Source organism: Lathyrus oleraceus, chromosome 7 (genome assembly GCF_024323335.1).
Source record: "Lathyrus oleraceus cultivar Zhongwan6 chromosome 7, CAAS_Psat_ZW6_1.0, whole genome shotgun sequence".
Classification (NCBI taxonomy): domain Eukaryota; kingdom Viridiplantae; phylum Streptophyta; class Magnoliopsida; order Fabales; family Fabaceae; genus Lathyrus; species Lathyrus oleraceus.
The window spans coordinates 539,746,963-539,760,660 of NC_066585.1; the positions used below are offsets into that span (position 1 = coordinate 539,746,963).

A 13,698-nucleotide genomic window follows, 5' to 3' on the forward strand; every position below is an offset into this window, starting at 1 on the left:
GATCTTCAATTTAGAAGCCGCGCAGCTTGACATGCAGTCACAACATCTGCAATATATTATGTTTCACAGGTTGACAAAGCAACAACTGGTTGCTTCTTGGAACACCAAAAAATAGAATTTTCCATAAACTTAAACAAATACCCATAAGTACTTCCTATCTCAACTTTGTCTCCACACCAATCAGAATCTAAATAACTCAAAAGTTCTGAGTCAGTTTCAACACCAGAAGGGAACAAAACTCCATACTTCATAGTTCTCTTTATATACCTCAGAATTCTGACAGCAGCTTCGTAATGAGACCACTTTGGTTTACTCATAAACATACTCATAATTCCTACTACATAGCAAATATCAGGTATGGTATTACACAAATACCCCAGAGAACCTACCAATTGCTTGAACATTGTCACATCTACATCCTCACCATCAGAATCATAATCTAATTTCTGATTTATATCAGCAGGTGTGACAACAACTTTATAATTCAACATCTCAAATCTCTTCAGAAGCTCAAGTTCATATTTCAGCTTATGTAAAATTATGCCTTTCTCATAGTACATAATCTTCATCCCTAGAAAATAAACCATATTTCCTATATCAGTCATCTTAAATGCATTCATCAACTCATTCTTTAACTTAGCTATCTCATGTTCACAACTTCTTGTTAGCAATATGTCATCAACATACAGACACACCAGAATCATAATGCCTTCAAAAGTATGTTGAACATAGACACCATACTTCATCTCACATTTCTGAAATCCATGTTTCTTGAAAAATGAATCAATTTTCAAATTCCAAGCTCTAGGGGCTTACTTCACTCTATACAAAGCTTTGTGTAATATGTACACCATCCCTTCTTGATTCTTTTTCTCAAATTCAGGAGGTTGTGACACATAAACCTCTTCTAATGGACCATTCAGAATACAGCTTCAAAAGATTGTCCTTTATGGTAACTAAAAATCCTTTTTCAATTAATTGACCTACACTTATCACATTGTTCTTCATGCCAGGAACATACCAGATGTTCTAAATTAACGCAGATTTTCCATTATTCAGAATCACTCTAAGATTCCTCATTCCTTCAACATCAGATACTTATCATCAAGACATCTGATCTTGGTCCTCTTCTCAGAGTCAAAATCAACCAGCCATTTCTTATTTCCAATAAGATGGTTTGAACAACCAGTGTCCATATACCACCAGTCTTCTAGAGACACACTATCAGAATCAGAAGCCATTAATAACATATATTCATCATCTGAACTTATGGCTACATTCTCTTCTTCTTATTTCCTCTCCTTGTTTGACCAACAATCTGCAGCGAAGTGGTCAAACTTCTTACAACAGTAACATTGAACTTTTATTTTATCATACTTCTCCTTTCTCTTCTAACTCCAAGAAGTTGAGGTTTCTGACTTCTGAGACCTACCATGTCTTTTCTTGGCTTTTGACCAAGACTATTTCTGGTCTTTCTTGACAAAAGAAGCTTTCAGAGTCTGCTTTACCTCTCTCTCAGAGGTTCTTTCAGTCAGACGCAACTCTTACGCCTCTAAATTGTTTTGCAACTCTTCTATTCCTATGGTGCTCAGATCCTTAGAATGTTCAATTTCTACAACAATGTAATCAAACTGAGGAGTAAGAGATCTAAGAACCTTCTCAATAATACATTCTTTAGAGAAAGTTTCTCCACACAACTTCATCTCATTTGTGATCATAACTACTCTGGAGATGTAGTCAGGTACCTTCTCATTGTTCTTCATGTTGAGATTCTCATACTACTTACGTAGAGACTGAAACTTCACCTTCTTCACTAATGTATCACCGCACCAGTGTGTCCTACGCAATCTTCGCTATCGTCGAATTAGTAATTTTCTCAAACAAGTTCACATCCACACACTGATAGATATAGAACAACATCTTCTTATCCTTCTTCCTCAGATCACGCTGATCATTTATCTGCGCAGTTGTTGCATTTTCTGGAAGTGCAACCTGAATGTAATCGTCGTTGATGAGAACAAGAACATCTTGAGCTCCAAACAGCACACTCATATGAATCATCCAACGATTCTAATTCTTGCCATCAAACACTAGAAGCTTGATACTCAAATTACCGTTTCCATTCATCTTTAACATTTTGTAATACACTCAGATCTTACCTAAACACAGTGTTTCTCAATCCCGCAGAATCAAGATATGTGATTATGTTATGATTCTGATCAGAAATTCAACACGAATTCTCCAAACAGAAATCAATCACACAACGCCTCGCTATTTCACTCGTGTTTCCCGTGGTGTTTCCCTGTGGATCTGAACCGGAGCTCTAAATATCAATTGTTGGTGCACAAGGTGATAAAGATGAACAATTGAAATAAGAGAGAGAAGAGAGAATAATAACAAACTTCCACTACTCTAAAACGGTTGCAAATGGTTACACACACACTCCTACACGGACTGCAAAATGATAAATAATACTATTTGTTCACACAACTCATTGCTTAAATACAAGTGGAACTTAATGAAAATACTAATGTACCCTCTAACAAATTTATCAACAAATTTTTAAAAATGAATTAATTCTAACAAGACGGAGCCGATCCATCTTACCACTCTTATGTATCAAAAGAGTATTTTGTGAATCATGCTTTGGAGCATACATGTTTCGCCCGATCCATGACAACCATTGTCCAAGTACCATAATTAATGTTTTCACTTGGATGTTAAATCTAACCGCTATATAGAAAATGTTTTTTTTAGATATTATTTTTAGATCCTTTGTATTAGTCTTTGAGACGTCTTATCTTTACATGTTTTGAACCAAGAACAAAAGTTATGATTATGACATCCCTTAATACAGTAAGAGCACATAGTATTAGAATCACAAGCTTTAAAAATGACCTCATCAACATATTTAATGTCTCATTTATGGTTGTTTAAAATCAAACCGACCTAATAGAAAAATGTTAACTGAATCAAATCAAATAGAAAATTCAAAAAATCATATGTAGTTCGGATGTTTTTAGATCATTTATTAACAAAATTATACGGTTTGATTCAATTTACAATTTGTATTTTGCAAACCAAATCAAACCGTATTATGTTACAATTCAAACTTCACTTAACCTATATCAAATTCAAACCCAAACATAGCTTGGTAAGATTACATTTTTGTCGCATCTCTTCTTCTATAATATTTTATCTCTTATGCTCTTTCTTTTTTAATTTCTCTAATCTCTTGTCTCTTTGTTTTTTTTATTTCATTACAATATTTTTTGTGTTTTATGCTACTATTTTATGTTTTTTATTCCACTTTTGCTTAATCTTATTTTTTTATGTTAAATGGAAAGTTATTATTCAAATATGATGAGTTTTATTGTTGTTTTGTAATGTATGAATGACTTAACACAAAGTTATATTGTCATTTATATATATATATATATATATATATATATATATATATATATATATATATATATATATATATATATATATATATATATATATATATATATATGTATAATTTAATAAAAAACTGAGTGAATCAAACCAGTCCAAACTGCATTGGTTTGATTTGGTTCAATTTTATTGATAAAAATCAACCGAATTAAATCACAACGCACACTTTTTTTCTCTCAAACTGCACTGCAAGAAATTTTTGAAAATACTATCGCACTTAACAAAACTACACATAATTTCTTAGGGAGATTAATAGGCTTCATATTTTAAAGCTTTGTTTTTTGTTTTAAAAATATCAATCTCTTTCTCCAAAATATCATGATGCTCTAATGAAATACCATAAACCTTTTAAGAATTTTGTATGTATTAGGCATTTTTAAATTTTTTTCCCAAGCAATTCATTTAAAGAAAGAACAAGTTAATTGTGTGATAAATTTGAAAGAACTCATGATCACTGTCGATGTATGTGGTACCATCTAGATCTTATGTGGTACCATCTAGATCCACACTATAAGATGTGCCTTTATAGCATAGTAAATATGCTCTTCATCTTATGATAGATTGGCTATGATCATTTCATGTTGTCATTACCATGCGAATTTTCTTCTTTACCTTGAAGTGTTCAGATTTATCCTTGGAATTTTTGGAATGCAACTTCCATAATTTCTAGCTTCATAAAATCTATGGTTTGCCTATTTTTGCAAAAATGTCCATTGTGCCAACCAAACATAGGCGTATAAGATTTAATTTTGAAAAGAAGAAAATGGATTCGAATCTTTTAACTTTCAAATTTTTATTTTGTTAAAAAAAATCAGATAATCTTTTAGTCTACCTTTTCTCACATATTATTTCTTTCAAAATAAACATCAGCATTTCCTTTGTCTTACCTAAAATTTCATCTCATTAAATAGAATTGAGTCCATAAATCAAATGAAGTTATAAAAAATAGTGTGATATTGTCGTAGTGTGCAACTTTAATCTTTATAACTTAAAATTAGATAGATACAAAGAATGGCGAGGTCCAAATTTAAAATATGATTAAAAAAATGGATTATCACTTTCATGTTTCACTCAATGAATAGCAAGTATTACATTCTTATGCCACCAAGGGAAAAAAGAGCATTACATTCAAATAGTATTTCAACCGACAAGAATATATAGCATCAAGTAGCATTGAATGAATTCTAGAGACGATAATTGAAGGTTCAGAAAGATTCTCGTACGTGAACTATAATTTACAAGAAGGAAATAACACTAAAATCATTTACAAAAATTAATTATGAACAACGAATCTGCACTAACAAGGAGCTACCTAAAAGTAACATAGTAGTCAATATCTAGTAAATGAATGTTCTATTTGGTCACATTTCTCCTTTCTCCTTGCACCTTAAATGAATTTAAGTGCTCAAGAAGAACTTAGATTTAAGGAAAATCCAAGTATCCAGTTAACAACAGAACACGTCTGAAATCCTAATTCAAGTATCCATTTCGACAATCCAATCATACCTATTATTTTACAAGACATAACATGTTAGAATGTGAAGTCCCATTATTCTCAAAAGGATCTTAGAATATGTTTGATTCTACCTGAGCATTATCTGTTTTCAATTTTTGAAGCTCTTCCTGGGTGCATATGAGCCTAAGATGATACAAAGCAAGGTTAAGGAGTAAGACGCCAATATCATAAGCATATAATCCAATCCAATTAACTTTTATAGTACAATACCTCCACTGCAAATCAGTTATCTCATTAAGTAATTCCTTTTCCCTCTCGTGAGATGATTCAAGCTGCAATGATTAAAGGCATTCAAATAAGCTAACCTTCAGAATTCACTTTTGAGAGTACAACATATAAATTATATAATATTCTAAAATGCATACCAAGGATTTCTCCATTGTTGCTATATGTGCAGGGGTATCAGCTGCACCGTTGACAAACAAGAACTTCAAATTATAAATATAAGAGGAATAAGAGAAATTAATGAAAAAGGTTAATAAAATCAACAGATAAAGATCGAACCGGGAGATTCACCAGCAGTAATTTGTCTCATTAAAGTTAGAATGGTTTCCTGTTAAAACGTCATGAACAAAAAACAGTTACTCTTGGATATTAGCAGGAGGATGTAGAATAGAATCATATAAGACTGAACATACCCTCTGAAGAATATTTGTCTGCAGCACAGAGTGCAACACTGGGAACAGAGAACAGACAGGAATATTTGATGAAGTAGCATCAGATATTGTTGATAATGACGGTAAAGGTGAAGGTAGAGGAGCAGCATTATGCTGGCTTATGAACTGCAACCCATATAATGTTTCAATAAATTAGGTGTTATACCAAACACCATAAATGCCCAAGTACAACAGCAATAATCATAAGGCAAATGAGCATTAACAAGTACCCTGCAAACACTAGTTTAAAAATTGAAATTCAAAAACATTTAAGAAAAAGTGCAGCTTTTTAAGTTACCAGTCTATCAAATGTTCTACTTTTCAGTCATTTTTTTATTTCTTCATTCTTTAACGTCATTAGCACTCATTAATAGGAATGTCATGAGTGAAAAAGATGATAATGGATTGAGCTATTCGTATGAGTTAGAGTCATTAAATGTTTGATCAAATTCATTTATTTAACTAACTAACAAGCTCAATTTTCTGAGTCAAATTTAAACTCTTGGGTTTGATACACTAGCTTAATCAATTTAGAAAATCATTGGGAGTCAATTAATCAAATCATAAATGATGAGTGAGTCAACCTCAAACTTCATTCTGTTTAGTAACTTAGGCTCAATCTTTAAACTATTACAAGTAGGGTTGTTAAAAAAAAAACATGAACCGAATTGAACCGCCCAAACCAAACCGAATTGAGGTTAAAATAACCGAACTGTTATGTTTGGTAAGTGAACCGAGCCATATTGCATTAACAGTTCTAGAACCGAACCATATGCTAAGTAAACCGAACCGAAACTGAAAATGAAAAATCCTAAAAACAAGTTTAAATTTTTTTTAAAAAAAATTCGAAAAATAGTTTAACGGTTCGGTTCTTTAACAAATTGTTCGGTTTGGGAAAAATTGTCTTCTAACGGCATTTCAAAACGGAAAAATAGTCTTCGGTATTTTAAAACGGTTTACCAAACCAATAATTTTGGTTCGGTTCGGTTCTTAGTAAATTAAAACGGTTGGTTTGGTACAAGTGGATTTTTAGCATGGTTTGGTTCATTTCGGTTCGGTTTTCTCATTGAACTGTACCATGAACAGCCCTAATTACAAGTTTAACCAACTGAGTTAAGGTTTAGCATACTTTGTTTTTCACAAGCAATCATATACTTCAAATTCAAAGGGTTGACTTTTTTTTAGTGAATGTTTGGAATAAGTGAATTTCATAAAATCACTGTGGCACTGTGATTTTGTTGAACTTTCAAAGTATAGATTTGGTGGCACATCATGATTCTATCAAACTAACAGCCAAATTAGACATGCACATAATAGACTTGCACTTCGGACGGTGAGAACTGGTTTTTTGTGTGTATCCTCCATAAATTGCATGTGAAGTCAGAAACTTGTGTGCCTCTTACTATTATTAAGATACACTCAACATATCTTTGAAATCTATGTGCAAGAAAAAAATACAAATTGGGCATCAAAAGCTTAGCTTAGAGCAGAAGATATATTTTTGGGGGTTTCCCCCATCTAAAGACGAATAGGTGGCAGTGATGCAAACCTCTAAACAACCAACCTGCATGCTGTGACTCTTCTGCAGTACAGGAGAAGGGGTCACCTGAAAGAAACCTTACCATTCAGTCTCCAAGAAACGTGAATTATCAGTGAAAGTTTTCTTACCTTTTCCGGGTCAACGTTCTCAGATGTAACCTTAAAACGTCCTCTCTGTTGAACAACCGGTACCTTTGCTTTATCATCAGTGTCATCAGAATTAGCTGCTACAGAAGTGATTATTAGTTAGAAAGAAATGCAGGAGTGAATAGTGATGCTTGAGGACTTCAAGAGCACAAAATTTGTGCTCCACCCCTGAAATTGAAAACAAGGCATACCATTAGACAAAGTGGTAATATGAGCAGGTACCTGATGATTTTGAGACTTTAGAAGGAAGTTCAGTCAGCACATCTTCTCCGTTCTGATGGACTGAATTTGAATTGGCATTTGAGACAGGCAGAATTGGTAGCTTCTCACTGTCATTTATATTGCTAAATATTAAAGCTGATGATAGATTAGAGAAGTGTTTGATTTCCTTAATAAATGTTTGTAATATTAAACATAATGGTTTGTGTTAATTTAAAAATGATTGTAAAATAAAATAAAAGTTGAGGTATTATAGTAGCTGTCTATACAAAAGTAGCTTTGAATATAACCATATTGCAGAAATGTCTATTTTGTTAGCTTAGATATATTTTTAAAATTTTGATGCATTTATGAATTGTGATGGAATCACATATATTAATAATCAAAATGTGGTGTGAAACGTGAATGATTGAAACGCATCACGGTTTTTGAAATATTCTCTATCTTCTTAACACTAATGGAAAATAAGAGCATCTATACAGCCAAATTGGAGTTGGTTTATTCCTTTTGTTTGGGCCCATGTTTTTATTGGGGTGACAAAACCACAGGAGGTGTTAAATATTAACTTATAGTAACTATGAAGCTTTGTGAAATAAATATTAACAGATTATTTAATTCAAAATTAAATTAAATTAACTCGAAGCATAATTTAAGTATTCACCATTCTGCTCGAATAGGTGGAAGAGTAACTTCCGGTAATATGCTTGATGAACATCTTCTATGATGAGAATGGACAGCCACGCTTCCACCATTCTCTGCATCACATTTTTCACCTAAACTATGGCCCACATGATCATCTGGCCCGGAAGAAGTTTGTCGTTCGTGGCTTGAACTGGTGATACTGGAGTCATCATCACATTTTTCAATCTTAGTCCTGGAAATGGCAAGATAAAAAAACATTGATCCATGATGTATTAACAAAAGTTCTATTTCTACCTGTAAAGACAGAGAGGTAAAAAAGCATTGATCCAGAATTAGTACATAATGTAAAAGTTGTGGAGTTTAGGTATTTCAAAAGTATAACAATAACAATTTGACATCAGACACGTGTTAGAGACATACTTGTCATCATTTACTGTGGAATCAACTACAGGAACAGAAGCTAACTGATTATGCATTTCATCAATTTCCTCCTATAAAGAATTAGTCATTAGTACAAAATTAGCAATGAAAAATAAGAAAAAGGAAATAAAGAAGGAAAATTAAGCTATATTTTTAGAAATATATGTTGGAAATATAATCTTAATACTATTATACACAGAGAATTTGTAAATACCATACCAAGTCAGCAGTTTGACGAGTTTGCTGTTGCTTATCTTGTCCGTCAAGAGTTGATAATGAAGATGAACTTGCCGCATGACTGATATCTGATATAGCATCATCAAAATCGTTGATCTAAAATAAATAAAAGCTATAATTAGAACTTTTTAACTAGAGGAGTGAGTCAAAAGTGTAATATTGGACATGAGTGTACCAAGGAAGCCTGGGTCTTCATATCTTCAAGATTAAAGTTCCAACCACTAATGCCTCGTTTGTATTCACTCTAGGGGATTAAACACATCATAACAATGTTATAAGCTTCCAATCAAATCGGTATCAATGAGAAAATAGCCATAAAAAAAACATAATAATCAAACTCATTTATTGTACTTCATTGTGTACAGCATACACACACACGCGCGCGCGAACAGACACAAACAAAGACATTTTTCGACTCTGCTCGGGTTTGCCTGCACTCTGGTTTGACCAACAACAACTAGGTATAACACTAGAAGTTCTATAACTATAGGTAGAATTTTAAAAAAGGTGTATTATCTTATGGGACATGTTGAGTTCAAATACGTAAATGGGGAAGCCATACAATACTAAGACATTGTATTTTGGTACCTGTGATAATTCCTCCATCTGCCCATCAGGCATTTTCTTTTGTGCAAGCATGTCTTCTTCTTTTCTCTGTGACAGAAAAGTCACCTCAAATAAATATTATAAAAAGGAGTATATCATAACAGGGGTGGAAAGGAGGAAAAATAAATATAGAAGATATGTTGAATTAAAGTGGAAGCAACCTTTAGGATCTCCATGCGAGCACCCAAAGCAGGCAACCCCTCCAAAAGTGTGCGTGAAATATAATCATTTGAGCGTGCTTGCTTAAAGAATGAATGCTTTAACAACCTGTTAGCAGATGGTCGTTTTGAAGGATCTTTTACCAAACAACAAGCAATCATCTGCTTAAACGACTGGAAAGAAATAAAAAATAAAAATATTAGCTGGAAAAAGTCATAGAGGAGTTGAATTTGCTTGCAAGCAACCAGTAAAAAAAAGTGGAATCAAACTGAGGTGAGCTGACCTTAGAGAATTTCCTATCACTTTCGTAGTCAAGGCCGGGGGGTGCATTTTGCAAAGTCATAAGCAATACCTGGAAAGTTCAATTATGAAATTAAACTAAACAAAAATGAGATAAAATATTATGTACTTTCTGCAAATAACTTTATACATGCACACACACCTTCAAAGGTGGATATTTTGAAAAAGGAGCATGACCGTGGGCAAGCTCCAATGCAGTTATGCCAAATGACCAAATGTCAGCTCTGGAAGATTAGTTTTGAAGTAAATTAATATTAGCATTGTCAATAAGCCAGGGTAATGAAACAAAATGTTAGAATGAGGGTTGCAATGCAACACAAGGACACAATCATTGATATTATTGCAGAAAATTCTAGCTAGTTAAATAAAAAATGTACAGTTACAATTTTAATAAATTACTAAAAATTGTAGTCAAATAACAATAAAAATCATGCACTGGTGAACCAGGATCATTAATGTTGCAGAAAATTGTAACTTTGCAATCACCATCATTTATATATAGTAGAAAATTATGATGACCAATTAATAATGATTGAAAATCCTTAATTATGGTATAAAATTGTCATCAAATATCTATGGTGCGTTAAGAGAGAAAGAACATACTTGAAGTTATAACCATGCAATTGCTCCATAACCTCAGGTGCCATCCAACAAGGAGTTCCAACAAAAGTATTTCTCGACCGTTGCCTATCACCGGAATCAAAAAGACAAGCCGACACACCGAAATCCCCAAGCTTAACGGCACCGCGAGAATCAATCAAAACATTACCAGCCTTAACATCACGATGAATATGACCATGATGATGAAGATACTCTAAACCCTTCAAGACCTCCCTAAGCACGGTTGCAATAACAAGCTCTTCAAATCCCTCAGGATGTGCAGCTTTCAATATATGAAGACACGAACCACCGGCCATAAACGGCATCACAACCCATAGATTGTGATCGCTCACGAATGAACAGTGTGATTTCAATACATTAGGATGGTCCACTAGTACCATTGTTTGCGCTTCACGAGATATATTATTCTGCATTCATTCATCCGTTATTCCATTAATTAATAACTATCCGATTAATTAATCATTAATCATTCATCATTAACCACTAATCATCAGAAATTAAGAAATTAAGAAATCGTATTAATAATTTTTCTAAATTGCGTTCTCGAAGTGCATGCAATTACGGAAGGTTTTAGAGATTTCCAAAACAAATTTAGAACGGTAATTGAAAGGTGCATGTAATGCATTTGTGATGATTGATTACCAGATCGCAGTTGTCACGTTCGAAGTCGAGAATTTTGATGGCGACGATCTCGTTGAAAGGAACACAAATAGCACGATGAACGGAAGCACTAACGCCTTGTCCAATCTCTTCGTGGAGAACGTAATGTTCGGCGCCAATAGGATATTTTCTCTTCTCGGTTTCCTTTTCCTTGTCTCTGTCTTTATCTTTATCCTTCATGTTGATCGATGATCAAAAGTACTCACGGAGGTGGTGGCAGTTACGGTGGCCGGAGAATGGTGATGCGATGAGGATGAAGAAGAAAAGAAAAACAAAAAGAGTGACGATGGAGTAATGAATGAATGAATGAATGAAAAAGGAAAAAAAAAATAGGAATCGTTAGTGATACGTAATGATATAATTGAATGTATTTGGGTAATTCCGCAGATTTCTCGTGAAATCAAACAATCAATATTATTTTTATTGTGATTTGTTTTCTTTTTCTTTTTCTTTTTCTTTTTTAATTTTGATTATTATAATTATTATTATGAGTTTCATCGGGCTTTATTGGATGTCCGCAAACAGGGGAGTGTTCTGTTTTGCCATCACCCGCCACCCCTCCTCTCTTTTTAAGCAACAAACTTTGTTACGTATCTTATATTTATAATAAAATATAAAAAATATATATAAAAAAAAGTAATTTTATAATGTCATACATCCCATCCCGTCATATTATATTAATATTAGTTAAATATATGTAATTTGATTAATAAATTATTGAAATAATATTAAAATACAATTTCACTGATAAAAAATTCTTTAAAATATTTGTTTTTTGCTCATTAAAATTAATCAAAAAATTATTTTCTCATTACTATTAAAATATTTTTAATTTATTTATAAGTGAAGCATACTTTTTTTCATATTTGGGTTCATGGTATAGTTTTTATATTTACCTCAATTGCACATATTTCTATAACTATTATTTTTAATTATATAAATTTTAATTAATAACATACATTATAATATAACAAACTAAAATAACACTTTTTCTATTTTTCGATTGATAATTTACTTTTATCCACATAATTCTATATCTTTTCAACAATTACACAAAAAAATGTAATATAATAAAAATGGTACAAAATATAAAATTTATATTTTATTATAAATATAACATTTAATACTATTAATTATATTTAAATATGTAATAGTATTTATAATGGGAATTAATATATCATATTGTTATAAAAAGAGTATGAAATAAACAAACATCAATGGATGCAATTATATTACTTTGATCACTTATAAAGTTTGATAAAATAGTAATATGTAACGTAGATGTTATATGAGAGAAATTGATAAATGTAACTCTTAAAATCGACATTTTCAAAGTCTTTGATAATGATACCTTAAGTTGACCCTTCAATCAGTTTTTCTCTCTATAGGATTGAATAAAATATAGATAGGATTCTTTAATTGCTCTAATGGTGGGAGGCAAGTGACCCTCTCTTGCCTCTTTTATTTTGTCTAACTGGGGAACTATTTAGTAGATAACCATCTCTCCCTCGTAAAAGATTTTGTATATCCTTTGGAAGCCTCGACATAACTAGAGGAGTTCAATCTTTGTGTGCTTGCAGTGGTATCTTTATAAACGAATCTGATGAGTATATAGGGAGTTTTGCTACTTTCATGGGATAGGGGAATGCGCTCTTTGTTGAGATGAATGTAGCTATGTTGGTAGTGGAATAATCTTTGAACGTATCTTTGGCTTGAGTCGGATTCTATTATGGTGGTGAAAGCCTTCTCAAATCCTAGTTTTCTTTCTTGAAGAATTAGAACTAGATGACTTAATTGTTTTGCTCTGACTTAATTGTTTAGGTTTTCCTAACCTAAACATCTTATCTGAATGCTTTACATGATTTTCCTTTGTGCTTAGTATCAAAGATTTCTTGCTAGACAAGATAGGTATTCCAGGACTTACGTTAAGAGATTTTGATTTGATCTTCTTTGTGTTCTTATTCTTTGACTCTTCTTTTATTCATATATTTGATTTTTAAACAAAAAGTTTAAAAAGTTTTTGAAAATAAAATAAACTAGTAACTTTTTTAGACAATCATAAAATATAGATTGTAAACATAAAAATAAGACAATTGTACAAACATGAACTTCTTTTCTTTTATATATATATATATATATATATATATATATATATATATATATATAATAAACTAATATTTTTTGTTTACACTCTATCATTTTCACATTTGTGATAGAATATTTATCAAATATATATCATTGATAAATTATTAAAACAAAATCATAATCTAATTTTAGCAATATGGCATCAACCACTATTATTACCTTTCATTCACTAAAATAAAAAACTAAAAAAATTTGACCACATATCTATGAAAATATTTTTAATTAATTTATAAATACTTAAATATACTTTTGCCATCTTAAATTTTTCAATTGTTTGATTTTGGCCCCACAAGTTTCAAATATTTGATTTTGATCCCTCAAATTTGCAGCATTTAATATTTGATATTCCCTTAGTGACATATTGGTTAAGTGTGC

The 13,698-nt window shown here is 31.8% G+C and overlaps 1 protein-coding gene across 9 annotated transcripts; it reads right to left on the reverse strand.

Moving 5' to 3' along the window:
• Positions 1-4,614: 4,614 nt before the first annotated feature.
• LOC127103347 (serine/threonine-protein kinase BLUS1) lies at positions 4,615-11,560 on the reverse strand. Of its 9 annotated transcripts, none has more exons than XM_051040613.1 (19): positions 11,161-11,557; positions 10,501-10,925; positions 10,040-10,121; positions 9,881-9,949; positions 9,600-9,770; positions 9,421-9,486; positions 9,008-9,076; positions 8,815-8,928; positions 8,596-8,666; positions 8,195-8,407; positions 7,537-7,658; positions 7,297-7,394; positions 7,178-7,234; positions 5,611-5,754; positions 5,477-5,525; positions 5,338-5,378; positions 5,183-5,244; positions 5,044-5,095; positions 4,615-4,962 (listed from the first exon to the last, which is right to left on the reverse strand). In XM_051040613.1, the coding sequence occupies exons 1-19, from the start codon at positions 11,356-11,358 to the stop codon at positions 4,957-4,959; spliced, it is 2,109 nt and encodes a 702-aa protein (XP_050896570.1). In that variant the 5' UTR covers positions 11,359-11,557; the 3' UTR covers positions 4,615-4,956. The 9 variants fall into 9 exon arrangements, with proteins under 9 accessions (XP_050896570.1, XP_050896571.1, XP_050896572.1 ...); XM_051040614.1 differs by having other exon boundaries at positions 7,297-7,391; positions 11,161-11,556; XM_051040615.1 differs by having other exon boundaries at positions 7,193-7,234; positions 11,161-11,555.
• Between the last annotated feature and the right edge of the window lie 2,138 nt (positions 11,561-13,698).